Below are 18,801 nucleotides of genomic sequence, written 5' to 3' on the forward strand. Positions count from 1 at the left end.
CTAGCTTAAAATACAGTGGGCGGCATATTGTTTGGATGATCCAAACCATTCATTTGATTGGCCCTCACATAGATAGGGTGTCCATAAAAATTCAGCTTCATAGGATTGTCCCAACCCTACGATTTGTGGAGGTAAAATGGACGTGTATAAACCTTCACAAATCTGTCCATTTTTTGCCTCCACGGTTCGAAGGGTTAGGATAATCCTATGGAGCTGATTTTTTGTGGACAACCTATCTATGTGAGGGCCAATCAAATGAATGGTTTGGATCACCCAAACAATGTGGGCCTCCACTGTATTTTAAGCTAGTGTGTAGAAACCGTTTTCTCTTTATTTTATTATGTTGCTCCAAATAATTCAAATACCATATGGTTTTGAAAATGTGGCCTTTAAAAGCACATTTTAGGTCTATTTTTGTTGAGTACAGAAGAGTCCCTTCTAGTTTTCTTGGAAAGATTTTGCGATTCCACGATTCCTAGAATGATTTCCAGAATGGTTACTAAATGCACCCAAGTTTCCAACTTATTTTAAACTTTGAAAACATGAGCAAACCAGTTTTCATAATTAAGCTAGCCATTGAAATGAAATTCGGGCATCATAAAAGAAATGGACGGATCCCCACTTCATAAAATATAATATTGTCACCTGCTTATATAATATAAAGAACTATACAAATCAACGGTTTAGGGGTCAACATCAGGGTTTGGTGTTCATATAAAAGAGATGGGCACGCAAGTGTTCACATAAATTAAGAAGGGGCATCCTTGTCACCTCCCTTGGAAAAGTTTAAGTTGTCAAATAATACCTAGATAAATAGATTAGATTAGATTAGAAAAAATCAATTGTCATGACCCACGTTTTTTCGTTTTTCATGCAAACCCAAGGTTCATCTTCCTAGGAAAAAAAACCTATGTTAATGATTTTTGGGTCACAACCTATTTAGGATCTGGCCCATCTAATGGACGGTTCGGATCATCCTATGGTGCGGGCCATACCGTACTTTTAATAAAGTGAGGAATGCCCTCATCAAAATAGAGTAGTGCTTCATTTTCTCTTGATTTGAGGGGAAAGTCAGACCGAGCATGATGACTTGCATTTGGAAAATTTATGGCCGAGAAGTACTCCCATAGTCCCATGTGAATACTTAATGGCAACTAAATTAAGCGAGGCAATGAAAAATATGTATTTTACTTTTACCTTCCCACTTTTGTGCGGATCCAAAAACGATCCCAAGCGTCCATTTAGTTGCCACAAAAATATTGTGTCCAAAAAAGAAAGTAAAATAATACCAATTTCCATGTCCTATAGTTGTTTGGTTGCCATACATTATTCATCAACTTTCCTTGTTTCTAAAAAAAAGAATTTTTCATATGATAGCTTTTCGAGTTTCCTCCCAAATCAAAGACAGAGGAAAGTAAATAGGATTTTAACTTTTACTTTCTCCTTACTTGTAAAATGATGGCATTTTAATTCTTCTACTTAACCTGCATCCAAACAACCCACCGCTGTACACAGGTACTTAAAACAAGAAGGAAATAAATATGAAAGAGGAATTGCTAGCGTCCATCGCAAAAGGGTTTTCGCGGCTGGTCTGTTGCACTTCAGACCAACAGACCAGCCATCTTGTGAATGGAGTGCAACAGACCAGCCGCGAAAAGCCTTTTGCCACGGACCTTAGCAAATACCATATGAAAGATACATAATAATAATAAAATCACATGCTGCGGAAAGCAAGGAGAGAAACTTAAAACATAGACAGAGAGAAGGGGTGTATCTGTCAAAAAAGCAAGGGTCTAAATTCAGATTTCTGTCTATGTATGTACATACTACATACCCAGTAAGCCTAAAAGTAGACTCTCCAACTCCAATCCACATCCCAGTCCGAAATTAGGCAAGATATACGTCTCCAACCTTCTTAATAGTTACACACAGAGAGACCTTTCTTTCTTCTACTTTATCCTTTTATTCTACTTGATACCCTTTTTCCCATCATCTAGTAACAAACTTCCAAACAAAAAAAAATTTCATCTCTTCGAGAAACCCAGAAATGGCCGGAGGTAATAAACCATATTCTGGTGTACAAACACTCTGTTACCCATATTTGAAAAGGGCCCACATCCTTCGTCTCACAATAATCACCATCCTTTGCTCCCTCTCTTACATCCTCGGCCTCTATCAACACAACACAACGTCCCATCTCCTCACTCGAATCCCCTGCTTGACCGAAACCCAACAATTATCAATTAACCCCCCCTTAATCCTCGATTTCGCCCCCCACCATACCCTCAACATAACACCCACTGCCCCCATTAACCCATTCCCACCCTGTGATATACGATATAGCGAGTACACTCCTTGTGAGGACAAAGACAGGTCTTTAAAATACAATAGGGATAGATTAATCTTCAGAGAGAGACATTGCCCGGAGCAAGGAGAGCTACTCAAGTGTTTGATTCCGGCACCTTACGGGTACCGGAATCCGATTCCGTGGCCGGAAAGTAGGCAATTTGCATGGTTTAATAACGTTCCTCATAAGGAGCTCACGGTGGAAAAAGCTGTTCAGAATTGGGTTCGGGTTGAGGGTGATAAGTTCAGATTTCCCGGTGGTGGGACCATGTTTCCACGTGGGGCTGATGCTTATATTGATGATATTGAGAAGCTTATTCCTCTTAGAGATGGTTCGATCAGGACTGCTCTTGATACGGGTTGTGGGGTAAGAAAAATGTGTAGATATTAGATGGGATTTTGTTTTATTGCATGTATCTTTGAGATTTTTTTTTTTTGATCTGTTCTTTGAGATTGATTTTGCAATGTCTGTAAATTTGTTTCTGAAGATTTCTTTCTTATCGGATTTTTTCGGATGTTTGATTTTGCAAAGCTTTCTTTGATATCAGTTTCTAAGTAACGAGTCAAAGAAAGATCTGGTTTCCGAGTTGACTTGTGCACAGACTCGGGAACAGGCCTTATTGTCAAGGGTGGTCTCACGTGAATTTAGCAGGAGGTGGTTCCCACTCTTCTCACCTCTGAGAACTTAATAGCTAACGGCCTCATGAGTTAATTAATTTATAGACACCGAAAGTTCGGTGCAAGTGATTATGGGATACAATCGTATTGAGGAAAATGGAACAGAAATATATGGCTTTTTTATCCGATTTTCCTTTGATTGTAAGAATTGCCTACCATTTAAGTGCACATGGTTTAAATGTTTTCAACAAAGTACTTTGATTTTGGCAGCTAGAGAAACGAAATCTACTTGCTTTTGGGAAAGAGAAATACCAGAATTCGGCCGGAATTTTGAGATTTCGTCTGAAACATAACTTTTGCACACAAACAATTCATTTTAAGTTATTTCTAAGAAACAACTAAAAATAAAAAGAAAACCAGTAGCAAAGAATTGTACCTAGATTTCGGCCATGATTTTGTACTGAAATGTTTTCGTGATTTTACAAAATTTTGGCTGAAATTTCATACTTATACTGGAAAATTTATGTTTTGCTGATGACCAAAACCAAAAGCTAAATTTAAAATATTGTATGTGATAGGTAGCAAGCTGGGGAGCTTATCTACTGTCCCGAAACATCATCACAATGTCGTTCGCGCCGAGGGACACACATGAAGCGCAAGTTCAATTCGCCCTTGAACGAGGGGTACCCGCCATGATCGGAGTGCTCGCTTCCAACCGGCTTCCATACCCATCCAGGGCTTTTGACATGGCACATTGCTCCCGTTGTCTCATTCCCTGGCACCACTATGGTAATTTATAAATGTGAATTGAATTTAAAATGATGCCTTTTGGTTTTTTTGTAATTTTTTTTTTTGAATTAGCATTGATCATGAATTGAATTTTTTGAAATAGATGGGGCTTTTCTAATTGAAGTTGATCGAATTTTACGGCCTGGTGGGTATTGGATTCTCTCGGGGCCTCCGATTAACTGGAGAGCCCGCTGGAAAGGTTGGGCGAGAACAGAGGAAGACTTGAAAGATGAACAGTCTGCAATTGAAACTGTTGCGAAAAGCCTCTGTTGGAAGAAATTGAAGGAGAAGGCGGAGATTGCAATTTGGCAGAAACCCACTAATCATATCCACTGTAAGATAAATCGTAAGGTCTTCAAGACGCCACAGTTCTGCCCGGCCCAAGATCCTGATGCTGCGTGGTATGCATTTTTGTTGAAGTATAAATGATTAAATAACACCCACTCTTAAAAGCTTAAGCTTTGGAGTAATTGGTTGTTTCACATGGTATTAGGGCAGGTCCTGGGTTCAAAACCCAACAGCTGATTGATATTAAAAAAAGAAAGAAAGAAATTCATTTGTACGGCCAACCCATAACACCAACTCTAACAGCTTAACGTTTTGGAGTAATTGGTTATTTCACATGGTGTTAGAGCTATTGCCTCACGCCAAGTTGAGTTCGAAACCCAACAACTCCTTAATATTAAAAAAAATCCACCTGTATGGCCAACCCACAGCACAAACTCTAATAGCTTAAGCTTTTGAAGTAATTGGTGGTTTCACAGTTTTCCATCAGACTCTAAATTTGCCTACTCAGTAAGAAATTTCACAACTTTGATCATTTGAATCACGGTCTCGCAGGTATACAAAAATGCAAGCTTGCATAACTCCCTTACCTGACGTTGCTGGAATAAAAGAAATTGCAGGTGGAGAATTGTCGAAATGGCCGGAGAGATTAACTGTTGTGCCACCAAGGATCAGTAGGGGGAGCTTGGAGGGAATTGCAGTGGAGGATTTTACACAAGATACAGAGCTATGGAAGAGAAGATTAGGATATTATAAGACTCTGATCAATCAGTTGGGGAATAAAGGGAGGTACCGAAACTTGTTAGACATGAATTCTCATCTGGGAGGATTTGCAGCAGCGCTCATCAACGATCCAGTCTGGGTCATGAATGTTGTCCCGATTGAATCAAAAATCAACACTCTGGGTGTCATCTATGAACGTGGATTGATAGGAACATATCAGAATTGGTAATCTTTGCCTCAATGTTGATGCAGAATTTGAATATTTGGTGCTCATTTTTCGTGCTAATTTAAATTGATTAATCACAGGTGCGAAGCAATGTCTACATATCCGAGGACATACGATCTTCTTCACGCCAGTTCAGTGTTTAGCCTCTACGAGGGAAGGTAATTATGTTGAAGTATAAATGATTAAATAGCACTAACTCTAACAACATAAGGTTTTGGAGTCATTGGTTGTTTCAATGGTTCAGAGCTATTGCCTCACGGCAGGTCCTGGGTTCAAAACCCAACAACTCCTTGATATTAAAAGTCCACGTGAACAAAGAACCCAAAAAAAAAAAAAAAAAAAGAGTGGCCACACGGGAGGGGAGTGTAGAAGTATAAATGATTAAATAAAAACAACTCTAACAGCTTGAGCTTTTGCAGTAATTGGATGTTTCACAAATTACGGACTGAGATTAATCTAATCCTAATAGAGAGCCCCGAGATTTGCACAAATCTAGTTAGTGTATTTTCTTCTCTTCCTTGTTTTGAGTTTGTCTTAAGGGTATCATATGTTCTGCCCTTAGACATTGTTTTAAGGATTGGGCATTGGTCTTGTTCCTAGTACTGTATCATCTTTCTTTATTTAATGTACTGGTCGGGGTCCACTTAACCCCAACTTACCCATCAAAAAAATAATAATAATACTAACGTTTAACTTGAATATCTTCTAACATTTTATTCTTTAAACCAGATGTGAAATGGAAGACATTCTCTTGGAAATGGATAGAATTTTGAGACCAGAAGGAACAGTGATCTTTAGAGAGGATGTTGATGTTTTGGTTAGAATCAAAAGATTAACGGATGGAATGAAATGGGAAACCCAAATCGTAGATCATGAAGATGGGCCTAAGAAGAGGGAGAAGCTTCTTTTGGCCGTTAAGTTGTATTGGACGGCCCCTGCCCCAGTTCAAGAACAATCCAACAGCCCCACTTTGTGAAAGGACCAAAAGAGAGGAAGAGAACAGCATTTGTTTCTGTTTTGCTCCCTCTTATTTGATTTTGATTCTTTCAAATCTCTGATTCTTTTTAATTGCTCAGCAAACAAATTTCAAGATCTCTCAAATGAACTCCTTTTCATAAGAAATGACTTTGATCATTTGAAAATTGAAAATGCTACTGATAACATGTATTTATAGTCATAATAAGATGTTCCTAACCTATCCAAAAAAAAAAGATGTTCCTAGATATAAAAAAAATTCATATTAAGACAATGAAATGGCATGTGGGTTCCATTTAGCTAAGCCAATATTCAAATGAAAATACCCTAATCCTCTTGTTCTAGGGGAAGTGATATAGAAGTGATATATTCGCCTCATTTTCTTACTCGGGACAGGCCCCTACAGTATATATATGGCTACTCTTTTATAGGGGACATTTCCCTTGTATTGGACATTGTTCAGTAATATTTTTCTTTGGGTAGAGAGGTAGATCTTGCAATCAACTAAGAGGAAATAGTGATACTCGTCAAAACAAAACCTGATACTCTTCTTTATCTATGAATCTGATAAAAGCCCTGTTTGTTTTGGATTTTGAGAATTGATTTTGATTTCAAAGCTAATTAGGCCATGTCGGTTTTGGCCCTCCTGGTTTTGGTTCTATTTTGCCTTGGATTTGAGTCCAATAATCAGTTTTAGACTCAAAATCCAAAACGCACAATCAGGCTCAAAATTGCATTTAACTACTGAGTCAGATAATAAGTTTTTGGACAAAATCAATTCTGAAAAGAAGTGGAAATGCTTGATTCTGCGAAAAGAAAAGAAGTATTTAGGCTAATCCTAACTGAATCAACGATAGCACCGAACTCGAATCTTGGGTTGAGTAGGACAACACTAACCCAACCCGTCAAACCCAATTTTTCAAATTGGGTTGAATTGGGTTCGGGTTGACCCGAAGCAAAAATATATTAAAAAAACAAAAAGACAAAAAAATTGATATTGGGTTCAAGGTCGAGTTGGGTCAGGTCGCAATAAAATCACGATAAAATTATAGGAGGTGGTTCGGTGCATTGCCAAAGGCCTCAACCCTAACTCAACTCGGAATTAGATCAAGCTTCCCAACCCTAATCCAAGGGAAGGCAAACCCATGCACAGCCGAAATCAGGTTAAACCCATCAGGTTTAGGTTGGGCCTGCCCAAGTTGCACCCCCAATAGCAACTATTACTACGTATAGGGCAAATTTGGCTACCATAAATTTTTTTTCATGAAGACACTATGAAGGCAGGGGTCTAAAGATGTTCGCAATAAATGTTCTTCCTGGAACTATCCACCTGTTGGAATTAAAAGCAATCCTCCAAGGTCTCATTCCGGCAAGAAAGAACAACATGGCTGATATCTGGGTGGAATCGGACTCTCTAGTAGCTGTAAATGTTGTCCTCAAAAATTATAAATGCCCTTGGAAAGGAATTCCAACTCTTGCCAAGATCTATAAATGTATGGCTGAGTCAAATTCTTGGAGAATAAGTCACACTTGGCGAGAAGCAAACTCTGTTGCAGACTTCTTATCCAAGACTAATTGTGATGTTAATGGAGATGACCTGAGCATAGAATCAGCCCCTCCCATTCTGCTAGACCTCATGGCTCAAGACTCTAGTGGAGCCATATACACTAGGTTGTAATCCTCTACATGATCAAGGTTCTCTTGATTTGGAGTGCTTTTTGGTAGGATTTGGTGCCCTCTCCCTTGCCTTCCTGCTTTTTGTGCTTCATTTGGGAGCATGTTCCTAGTTTGTTGGCTTTTGAGCCCCCTTAGATTGTAATTTCTTTTTTCTTTAATGGTTTCTGGTGGGGGTCTTGCCTAACCCCAGCTTACTCATCAAAAAAAAAAAAAAAAAAAAAAATTCATGATAAATTGGTTTCTCCAAGTGAAGATGAGGAAGATAGTGTCTCCAAGTGATGATAAGTGGCTAAAAATCAGGAAACAAAAATCTTGACTCAAAATAGGATCTACTTCTTCCCTATTTTTAGCCAATTCTCAAGCTCATTTGGATCTTGCCCTCTCAAATCTCTCTCCTTCTCCTACTGAGGGTCCTCTCTTGCACTTGGAGAGACCAATTTATCATGAAAAAAAATATTCTTGGCTTCCATACATGACCATAATATATTAGGTTAAATTGCCAATTGGGACACAAAAAAGCTGGAATTGCCAACGGGAGACACAATTTTGAAAAATTGTTAAAGAGGGTTGATAACCCCCTGGCAGTTTGATAACCCCATTTAGAGGGTTGATAACACCTTTTAAAGACTTGATAACCCCTATTTCGTCCCTTTCTAACAATTTTTCAAAAGAGTTTCCCTGTTGGCAATTCTCATATTTTGGTGTCCTCCATTGGCAATTTTATCAATATATTAAGGCTAATGATATTTGCACTACTATGTTTTAATAATAGGCGAAGTCGCTTGTCTTTTATTATTTCATAAGCTGTCAAAAGGCTGTTACGATTCCCAAAAAAACTCTCAGCACACAGACACCCCTCTATTTATTTTTACCTGTTCACATTGATTCCTACGTACAATCTGAAGGATTAACAACTCTTGACAGGAAATGATATTTCCACCCCTTTTATTCGTATTTTGTTGAAACAAAAATAAAATGTCAAACAAAAGGGTGGTAATAATGCATTCAATTTCAAGAATGGTCAAGCAAAAGGGGGAATTGCCGTCGATCTCACGAAAAGACAAACAAATGGGGTGAAAATATCATTTTCCTTTGATAAATAATAATCAAATTAGTCATCAATAAACATGTTTTTGACAAAGATTTAACTTTTTAAAAAGGGATTTGCTAGGGACCATCGCAGAAGGCATTTCGCAGTGCGGCTGTTGCATGAGAGAGCAGCCAACTCAGATGAATTAAATGATTGAGACAAAATCTGAGCCTATGTGGCTGCTCTCTCATGAAACAGACGCTCCGCGAAATGCCTTCTCAGATGTTCCCTAGCAAATCCCTTTTAAAAAATATTCTACCAGATTTGGACCTCATATTTTGTGGGTTACTCACATATGGGCTCCACATGATTTATGAAGTCCGCCATGTTTAGGGCCCATTTAAATTTGAGGGTTCTACTTTTGGTCCAAAATCTGTGAGCTCGTATAATGTCTTAATGGCCATATATATGTGAGCTCTACATGATGGCTGGGTAGTAGGTGTTCACTTAATTAACTTTTCATCTATTTTCTATTCAACCAAACACACCAGTTCATTTTCCGTTTATTCTCTTTACATTTTTAGTTGACAACTAAACACCCATCCAACAGTTTCTACTTTTCATTTCTTTCACTTTTGCCACATTATATCCCCACACTTTTCTAGTCAAGTGAGCCAACTGAATAGAGACTAAGGGTCAGCCTAAGGTTAAGTTGCATGGGAGAAGACCTCATTAACCTCAGTTGCAGCAACCCTCCTTATGACAGCCCATTTACCATGCTATTAGGGGATGCTTTTCTTGTTATATCGAATATTTATATTCTGTACATGCAGTCTGTGTGTGGAGGGTGTGGAGGATTTAAACAGTTATTATTTCAGGTTCAGGTTCTATAACCCAAAACTTAGAGATAATGAAAATCTTCCCATATCCACTGTGGACACAGGCACATTGCCGAACTACCACATAAATTTTATCATGTTTCAAGTTGTTGACTTATTTTCTTTGTTATTCGGTGATTTCATTTGGATTTTTGTTTGTTGCGGCCAAGAACTGGAATCTGCTGAGATGGCCTCGGAAGTGATGAAGAACCGTTTGCGCATATGAACAAATGGTTAAAAGACCACCTGGAGTTTGCTCACCAAGAACTGGAATCTACTGAGATGGCCTCAGAAGTGATGAAGAACCGTCTGCGCGCATGAACAAATGGTCAAAAGACCACATAGAGTTTGTGTTGGGTATATAATATAACCCTATGTATGTTCTAATATAAGCCCAATAAGATAATTGATTGGTGTAGTGGGCCTACATGGGCTAGAGTTCTTTAACCAGTCAATAACCCTAGTATATCTCTATATATAAGGGCTAGAGGTAGCAGTCTAGGTAATCCAAACTAGATACCTAGGGTGTAATGCTTCAAGCAACCTTGCTTGACTCTAACAGTTTGCTCGTCGGGAAGGCCCTCCGATACTAAAGTCATTGACCAGCAATAGATATGTGATAATAGAGAAAGCTATATTGGCTCTTGGTCCCCTACCTTTGAGTCTTAGGGGGGTTTAAGTAGACAGAGGGCATTAGCTTTGGGATTCTATATACACTAGGGTTTCCACATTTGGGGCGGAGTTACCCTATCGACCCTGCACGTGTGACAACCCGTGGTTGGGCCGTTACTCATTCTAGGGTTTTCACAAATGGGTGGAATTACCCATTACTCATGAACATGTGGCAGCCCGCGATTGGACCGTTATTTTTCCCTCTCCCCCAATGTTCATAGAGATAATATTGACATAGATTTTAAATTGGTGTACGCTATGGACGTGCATTTTTTTTTATTTTTTTGGCAAAATATGTGTGCTTTATGGCTAACTTTTTATGAGGTAAAACGAAATGCAATGCTTAAAAAGAAAGATATTTATCTATATCTATAAAGAATTATACACTCGTAAGGTATTTAATTGCCATAGAGAAACTTATATGTATGATAAAATGGGATCCCGTATAAGATAGTTATAAATAAATTTAAATTTAGAGTGTATTTCATGAGAGCGACTAAGAAGCACAGTCACCCCCATCCTTCGTTACTTCCATCTTTCAAAGGCTACATTTTTATGACAGAAGTAGCCTTATCATTTCATAAAATGACAAACACATCCCCGTTTTGTTCCCCATGTCTTTATGTCCTTTTTCCTGTACTGACCAGTTGAAAAGAAATATATATGATATCTATAAAGTTTTAAATAACTTGGGGACTCAAATTTTCCCATTATTACATAGTAAAACTTCTAATTTCACATATAGATCAACATTCATAAATGAGAAGTGCAATAGCTAACAAACTAGACCCTTGGTTTTGGAATGAGAAGCAAGGGTTGTTCTCTCACTAGAGTTAGACCAAACTTTTCATCCATACTTAGCTCGCTGGGCTCCTCTCCATTTGGAAGAGACCACTCAAAATTGTGGATCAAAGAAGCAACAATCAGCTGAACAACACGAGAAGCCAAGGGCAATCCAGGACAGATTCTCCTCCCTGCACCAAATGGTGTAAACTCAAAGTTGTTCCTTCTATAATCAATATTAGATTCAAGAAACCTTTCTGGAGAAAACTTCAGAGGCTCTTTCCATGTCTCACTATCTCTTCCAATTGCCCACACATTCACAAAAACTCTGCATCCCTTTGGGATTTTGTAGTTCATCACCTCACACCCATCTAAAGCTACACGGGGAAGAAGAAGGGGAACGGGAGGGTGTAAACGATGAGTCTCCTTTATGCCTGCTTGGAGATAGCTGAGATGAACAAGATGTGAATCTCTCACTGTGTTTTCGCCATTTATTTGCTTGCTGACTACCAATTCTAATTCGTCCTTGACTCTTCTCATCACTTGGGGGTTTTTTATGAGCTCCGACACTGTCCACTCGATCGTGGAGGTGCTTGTTTCGGCCCCTGCCACGAACATGTCCTGCCACCCAGATAATGAAGATAACTTATTGTTATTTTACTACATATAAATTAATATTCGTTCCATTTCAAAAATAAAATAAAATTAATATACGTTTTGGCCACTGATTAAATCCCTCACCATAAAGCAAAAAACAGTTGCTATAATTACAGATGGAAAAATGTCCGTCCCAAAAAGGGGTCACTCTGCTCTGATTGGTTGCCAGTAAAAATTTTATCCTATGGAGTTTTTAATCCAAACAGTGAAGTCAATGGAATTTGCTAGGTTTTTTTTTTCTCCTACAATTCTTAAAATTCCCTCCAAAATTTAGAGGTGTCATTACCAAATATGGGAATGGAGGAGAGAGAGAGGGAAGAGAGTGAAAAAGAGAGGACATCATTTCCTAGGAAAGAAAAAGAGGGGACAAGGAGTCAATGTCACCACAGAAGCAATCATTACAAGAGTGGGATTAAAAAATTTGTAGTGCTAAAAGGCAACCAAACATGGGATGGGACAACAATTTTACTAAAAACTTCCTAGGACAAAATTTTTACCGGCAACCAAACAGAGCTTCGTGACGGGTTTTCAGTGAAATTGTGATGGTTTTTTTTTCCGTCGCCAATTGTCGACAATTAACTGAGGAAAAAAACTAAAGCTCTCACGAGCCACAAGCCAATTAAAGAAGCAGACAGGTGGGTTTATGCAAAAATCAAAATAACGTTGTGCTGATAACATTTCCCATCTTTTATTGGGGGAAATAGTGGAAGCATATGGATAGGAGTACATACCAAAAATAAGGCTTTAAGCTGGGGGTCACTAAACCCAGCAGAGAGCAACATGTCTAAGAAATCGTGTTTTGAATCATGAGGGGTCTCCTTCCGTTCCCGGATTAAACCATCCCATACATCATAAATTTTCTTATCAAAAGCCAAGGCCTCCCGATATAGTCCTTGAACATCCAGTCCAGCAAGTATTGGGTAGAAATCAGAGAGATTCGGGGCGATACCCAATTCCATCATTCTCGAAATATTATCCTTCAAACCCCCAAAATTGCCTTCCTTGTCTGCGAGATTGTAAACATCTCTAGAGAAAATCGCATTACCCAAGATGTCGAAAACGGTCTTGAAAGCCAATTCAGCAATATTCACTGCCTTTCCTTGCTGATTTTCCAACAGAGATTTCACCATTTCTGAGACTTTTTCCTCCCTCATCTGGGCTTGCCGATCTAATGTCTTGGTTGTGAATAACTCGGTATGGCAAACTGCTCTCAACTCCTTCCAGTGATCATCGCATTCTAATGCCCAAGCCAGAGAATTTCTGTTGAAATATAAATGATTAAATAACACCAACTATAACAGCTTAAGCTTTTGGAGCAATTGATTTTTTCACATGGTATCAGAGCTATTGCCTAGGTTCAAAACCCGACATCTACTTTACCCACCTGTATGGCCAACCCAAAAGAGGGCTCACACGCGAGGGGGAGTGTTAAAGTATAAATAATTAAATAAAACTAACTCCAACAGCTTAAGCTTTTAGTATCAGAGTTATTGCCTCACGTAAGGTCCTGGTTCAAAACCCAACAACTCCTTAAGAGGGGCTACACGTGGGGTGAATGCTGCAGTATCAAATGATTAACTAACACTAACTCTAACGGCTTAAGCTTTTGGAGTAATTGGTTGATTCACAATACCCAGTATAAATTTTATTTCGGAAGGTCTGCGGAACGTATCGGGCGGAGAGAACTCGGTCATGGGTCTTGAGTATTTCAGCGGCGGCAGCAGGGGATGAGGCCACCACGGCAAGCTGGGTGCCGAGCCTGAGAGAGAGAAGCGGGCCATAGGTTCGGGCCAGGTTAGCTAGCTCCGCGTGAGTATTTCTGCCGAGTTGCAGAAGGTTGCCTACGATCGGCCATGGACGAGGTCCCGGTGGGAGGTTTGCGGATGGCTTTCGAAGAACAAACCACAGGAAGGATGTGAAGAGAAGAAGCACAGGAAGTGCAAATTTCGTCCAAGGGGCATCTTCCATGTTATGGATTTGAATTTCTTCCGAGTACTTTTGCTTTTATATTAGGGTAATGATATCAAAACTCCCTTATTTTGGTTTGGGCAGCAGTTGCTTTAGTCCTCCACATTACGGTTTTGATAACGATTACTTCCTTCCCCGTCCTTGTGCAGTTGTGCTTTTAAGGCAATCGTTGCTTTACCAATTACTTGTCTGCTTGGTCTTTGATGGCATTTGGAGTTTGCTAGTAGTCACTATCATGGTTTAAAATTTCGACCGAAATGACCGACACCGAACCACACAAAACTGAAATGGTCATTTATTCAGGCCGAAATTTTGGTTTTTCCGAAATTTGACCTAAAAAATCTGTTTTTCTTTTTTAATTAATTTAATATTTCACCGAAATTAAATATTGAATAAAATATTGGTTTCGATTTGTGTACCAGATTTCGACCGAAATTTCAAATTTTCAAGGTCCAAAACCGGTACCGAAACCGAAATTTTAAACCTTGGTCACTATGGCAATGTCAGGCAGCCAGGAAATTTATTTCATGATAAATTAGTGTTTCCAAGGGGTGAGAGAGCAGTAGAGCAGGTGGGAGAAGAAGAGAGATGTGAGAGGGTACGACGGCCAGGGCGATGCCAGAAATTTTGCACAAGGGGGGCAAAAATTATAGTAATTTTTTTCTATCTTAAAATTAAGATAGAAAACCTATCTGAAATTTTGCACATGGGGGCAAAAATTATAGTAAATTATAAAAATGGTAAAGTTAAAATTTTAAACTTACTTTCTATCGTGGGGATGATTGGAAAGGGGGGCATATTTTTTTAAAAAGGGAGTAAAGGTATTATTTTTTTCCAAAAAATTAAGGGGGGCAATTGTCCCCCTTTCCTGTCAAGTGCCATCGCCTAAGTTGAGTAGTGGATAAAAATATGGAAAAAGTTGATCCTATTTTGAGTAGAGTTTTGTATTTCCTAATTCTGGCTTTTCTTGTACTATCCTCACTCAGTGAGTCAGTTCCTCTGGCATCTATCCCATTCCCTCTATCCCTCACCACTGGGTAAGCTATGGAAAAAACAATTCATGGTAGCCAAGCATGTCCTAAATGTCTACTTTTCATTAACATATCCAAGTAGTTAACATCAGTGGATCACTACTTGGTTAAAAGTATCCATCAACAACCGACTCTAGGGAACTGATCCCCCTCCCCACCCCTCCTTTAAACGGATAAAATCCCCCACTTTAATGGTTTCAGGATAAATTCACCCACGGGGGGGGGGGGGGGGGGTGATATCATCCCGCCAACTCTAACATAACCAACATTTAATAAAATCATGCATGAATAAACAATGACATTTCTATAAAAATTAACCCGACCGGACCCAAGAAACTATCTCAAGTAGGTCATGTTACAAAAAACAATGCCCGTTTTCTATCCATGTGAATAAGAGAAGAGAAGCAAAGTCTCAACTTTCAACCCTTTGTGAGAATGACATAAAGGCATTGGGATGTAGAATTGGTTATGGGATGTAGAATTGGTTATTCCAAAATTGATTCTACAATTACGAACCAAATGCCCAATTTTGCCAAGAATAGGTTTTGGACTCGATCAATTTTCAAAATGCAAAACAAATAATGCTGATGTGCTTTGCCGGTTCTAGTGTTCTCCTCTTCTTTTTCAAGGCCAGTTGGCCACCACTTTTGAACCCCTTTTGATAACCTTTCTACTTATCGATTAACAAGTAATAAATGCATAATATCCCTTTTTTAGACAAGAAGAAAGTCTAGTTGAAAAGGTGACAGTTGTAGCTTTTTTTCAAACCAGTACAAATGCACGATTAAAATTATCCATTTAAAATTGTACACACCACGTCATAGGTTTATCTAAACCGTCTATGTGTTGGAACACAACTATCAATATGTTGTGCCCGTAAAATCATTTCCATAGGCTGATCCTAGCCCTCCAATCTATAGAGGTTTCCATGATTGTTGTTCCTCTTAATATGCCTAGAATTCGTCAATATTTTTACAGGTATCATGCATTCGTAATATCAACATTTCTATAAGTTGACTCGCACATAGTGAATAAGGAAAAGTAGTTTTTTCGTCATCGTTAGGGGTGCAACTTGGGTGTCAACCCGAACCAATTCGGGTTGGGTTGGGTTGGGTTGACCCAATTTGAGATGGTACCAATTGTTGACCACCTCAACTCAAGCCGGGTTGTTTTGGATTTTGAGAACCAATAGTGAGTCACCAATAATCAGTTTTTAACTCACAATCGGTTCTCAAAACCAAACCAAATAGGGACTAATAATTAACAAAGGGAAATATTATCCGCACTACTATATTTTAATGATCACACTCCTCACTTTATTCAAGTATGGTATGGCCCGCACCATAGGATTATCCAAACCGTCAATTGTGGACTGTGGAGACTATTTCAATATTAAAAAAGAAAAACACAAATATACAGAACTTCTTCAGATGGAACCCAAATTCGGATTTCGGGTCAGGTCGGGTTGCCCGACTGCCCAACCAGACCCAACCCGATTTCCAATTGGGGTTGATTTTTCGCAACCCAAACGAACCCGATTTGCGAAAAAGCTTAACCAGACCCAACCCAAATTCGGGTTGAACCCGACCTGCGTGGGAACATCCAAGTAAAAACGACGGTTTGAAATTATATATACTGCTAATGTCCTCACTACCATATTTTATAATGGCACTACTCACCGTATTTTGATTATCGCACTCCTCACTCTATTAAAATGTACGTTATGGCCCGTACCCTGTGTCGGTACTTTTCGTATGTAGATTACAATTTTACCCTGAAATAATTTCTCATAGAGATAGATGTTAGATATCAGCAAAGGGGTTAATGGTAAAAGAGTAATGCTGACGTGTAAATCCCAGATAAAAAGAAAAGAAATTTCTTTTGGATGGGCCACTTCCTACATAGGTTGTGCCCCAAAAATAATTTTCATAGGTTGATCCGAACCCTCCGATCTATAGAGGGTTAGAGGTTGATCTAAACTGTCCATGTGATGGAACACAACATCAATCGGTTGTGCCCGTAAAACCATTTCCATAGGTTGATCCTAGCCCTCCAATCGATATAGGCTGATCGTAGCCCTCCAATCGATAGGGGTTTCCATAATTGTTGTTCCTCTTCAGGTGCCCGGAATCCATCAATATTTTGCAAGTGTCCTACATGAGTAATATAAATTAGTTCTTTCGTCATTGTTATATGTCTTTGCCTCTTCTTGGTAGTTTTTTGCCGTAATTGTCATAGACAGGTACCTTGTGTCGGTACTTTTTGTATGTAGATTACGATTTTACCCTCAAATAATTTCTCAGAGGCAGATGTTAGATATCAACAAAGGGCTTAATGGTAAAAGAGTAATGCTGACGTGTGTATCAAAAAGTGGAACACAAGCGGAAATAACGGCAAATGACACAAATGCCCTTACATGTGGGATACAATTGGAATTATGGCCATGAGACACAAGCAGAAATAACGGGAAAGGGTGGAACACATTAACTCATCATTTTGCCTTTATATATAGTAGTTAGATTAGATTGAGAAAGGTCTACTTAGAGCATAGTTAGCAAAACTTGATTCGGCTAAAAAAAAAAAGGACGGGAAATATTTGAGTTTGATGCACTGTTGGTTCAAAAAACAGAAAAGTACGGAATGAGGGCTAATGTTTGGGGAAATTATAGATTATGGGCACCTTTTAAAACAAGAATGAAACATGGGCTAATCTTCAAAATCGGGTGGTCAAAAGACCCTGATACCCTTCTGACATGGACAAGTCGTCATTTTTCATTATTGCCTCTTAAATTAGCACACTTCACGAGGCGTCTTTTGGTTCATTTGACTCTGTATTTGAACCGAAAGAACCTTGGGTTCGTTTCTATCTTGGCCGTCGGAAATAAATAGAGACGGATGGATGCTTGACACGTGTTGAAAAACTTTTTGGAACGCTGACAACCCAAAGTCAATCATTATCTCTTCTCACTTCTCTTTTGGCTTAGAACGGTAATTGAATACGTCTCTTTTGACTTAGAATCATTTCACTTCTCTTTTGGTCGTCACTTCTCTTTTGGCTTATAATGGTGTTATTGAATACACCTTTTTGGCTTAAAACGACGACGTTATTGAATATTTTATTATTTCTCACATCTCCTTTGGCTGAGAACGCTGCCAGATTCAGGAGTACGCCACCAGAATATTAATGGGTACGCCAACAGAAATAGGGTGTAAGCAGAAATAGGGTATACGCCGGCGGAAATAAAAGAGTACGCTGGCGGAAAGCGTAAATAATGGGGTAAGCTGGCGTAAATAATGAGGACAGAGAAGGGAAAAGATTCTAGGCCAAAAGAGAAATAGGGTGTACGCGGCGGAATTTATGGGTACGCCGGCGGAAAGCGTAAATAATGGGGTAAGCCGGCGTAAATAATGGGGACCAAAAGAGAAGGAAAAATATTCAAAGCCAAAAGAGAAATAATGGATATGCCGGCGAAAGCGTAAATAATGGGGTAAGGCGACGTAAATAACGAGGACCAAAAGAGAAGGAAAAAGCCAAAAGAGAAATAATGGGTACGCTAGCGTAAATAAGGTGTACGCCGATGAAAATAATGGGTACGCCAGCATAATTAATGGGTAAGCCAGCGTTAAATAATGGCGGTAAGCCGGCGTAAATAATGATGACTAAAAGAGAAGGGAAAAGATTTTAAGCCAAAAAAGAAATAATGGGTACGCAGGCAGAAATAATGGGGTACACCGGCGGGAAAGCGTAAATAATGGGGTAAGCCGGAGTAAATAATGAGGATCAAAAGAGAAGGAAAAATATTCTAAGCCAAAAGAGAAATAATGGATATACCGGCGAAAGCGTAAATAATGGGGTAAGCCGACGTAAATAACGATGACCAAAAGAGAAGGGAAAATATTCTAAACCAAAAGAGAAATAATTGGTACGCAAGCGTAAATAAGGTGTACGCCGATGAAAATAATGGGTACGCCAGCGTAATTAATGGGTAAGCCGGCGTTAAATAATGAGGGTAAGTCGGCGTAAATAATGAGGACTAAAAGATAAGGGAAAAGATTTTAAGCCAAAAGAGACGTATTCAATAATGTTGCCGTTCTAAGCCAAAAGAGAAATGAGAAAAGATAACGCTGCTCACTAAAGTATTC

The 18,801-nt window shown here is 39.0% G+C and overlaps 3 protein-coding genes across 3 annotated transcripts; 2 read left to right on the plus strand and 1 right to left on the minus strand.

The window, feature by feature from the left end:
* The first annotated feature begins 1,836 nt into the window (after nucleotides 1–1,836).
* LOC143886404 (putative methyltransferase PMT15) lies at nucleotides 1,837–6,314 on the plus strand. The gene is made up of 6 exons (XM_077390371.1): nucleotides 1,837–2,713; nucleotides 3,543–3,753; nucleotides 3,857–4,154; nucleotides 4,594–4,986; nucleotides 5,068–5,145; nucleotides 5,717–6,314. The coding sequence occupies exons 1-6, from the start codon at nucleotides 2,048–2,050 to the stop codon at nucleotides 5,961–5,963; spliced, it is 1,893 nt and encodes a 630-aa protein (XP_077246486.1). The 5' UTR covers nucleotides 1,837–2,047; the 3' UTR covers nucleotides 5,964–6,314.
* Nucleotides 6,315–7,256: 942 nt separating this feature from the next.
* LOC143892719 (uncharacterized) lies at nucleotides 7,257–7,640 on the plus strand. Its single transcript, XM_077397562.1, has one exon. It carries the CDS (start codon nucleotides 7,257–7,259, stop codon nucleotides 7,638–7,640), a length of 384 nt encoding a protein of 127 aa, XP_077253677.1.
* Nucleotides 7,641–10,866: 3,226 nt separating this feature from the next.
* LOC143876827 (putative (S)-N-methylcoclaurine 3'-hydroxylase isozyme 2) lies at nucleotides 10,867–13,654 on the minus strand. Its single transcript, XM_077378523.1, has 3 exons — nucleotides 13,293–13,654; nucleotides 12,391–12,919; nucleotides 10,867–11,623 (listed from the first exon to the last, which is right to left on the minus strand). Exons 1-3 carry the CDS (start codon nucleotides 13,625–13,627, stop codon nucleotides 11,003–11,005), a joined length of 1,485 nt encoding a protein of 494 aa, XP_077234638.1. The 5' UTR covers nucleotides 13,628–13,654; the 3' UTR covers nucleotides 10,867–11,002.
* Nucleotides 13,655–18,801: the final 5,147 nt, after the last annotated feature.

This window comes from Tasmannia lanceolata, unplaced genomic scaffold, assembly GCF_043159265.1.
Source record: "Tasmannia lanceolata isolate RefF3 unplaced genomic scaffold, GAP_Taslan_0.1 ptg000002l, whole genome shotgun sequence".
NCBI lineage: Eukaryota > Viridiplantae > Streptophyta > Magnoliopsida > Canellales > Winteraceae > Tasmannia > Tasmannia lanceolata.

What these genes read in the sequence shown, in the direction of transcription:
- LOC143886404 (XM_077390371.1), top strand. Translation starts at nt 2,048, where the DNA reads ATGGCCGGAGGTAATAAACCATATTCTGGTGTACAAACACTCTGTTAC. An exon ending in CTCTTGATACGGGTTGTGGG is followed by an intron (nt 2,714 to 3,542) that starts GTAAGAAAAATG and finishes TGTATGTGATAG; the next exon opens with GTAGCAAGCTGGGGAGCTTA. An exon ending in CAAGATCCTGATGCTGCGTG is followed by an intron (nt 4,155 to 4,593) that starts GTATGCATTTTT and finishes ACGGTCTCGCAG; the next exon opens with GTATACAAAAATGCAAGCTT.
- LOC143892719 (XM_077397562.1), top strand. Translation starts at nt 7,257, where the DNA reads ATGTTCGCAATAAATGTTCTTCCTGGAACTATCCACCTGTTGGAATTA.
- LOC143876827 (XM_077378523.1), bottom strand. Translation starts at nt 13,627, where the DNA reads ATGGAAGATGCCCCTTGGACGAAATTTGCACTTCCTGTGCTTCTTCTC. An exon ending in CGAAATAAAATTTATACTGG is followed by an intron (nt 12,920 to 13,292) that starts GTATTGTGAATC and finishes ATATTTCAACAG; the next exon opens with AAATTCTCTGGCTTGGGCAT. An exon ending in AGCTTAAAGCCTTATTTTTG is followed by an intron (nt 11,624 to 12,390) that starts GTATGTACTCCT and finishes TCTGGGTGGCAG; the next exon opens with GACATGTTCGTGGCAGGGGC.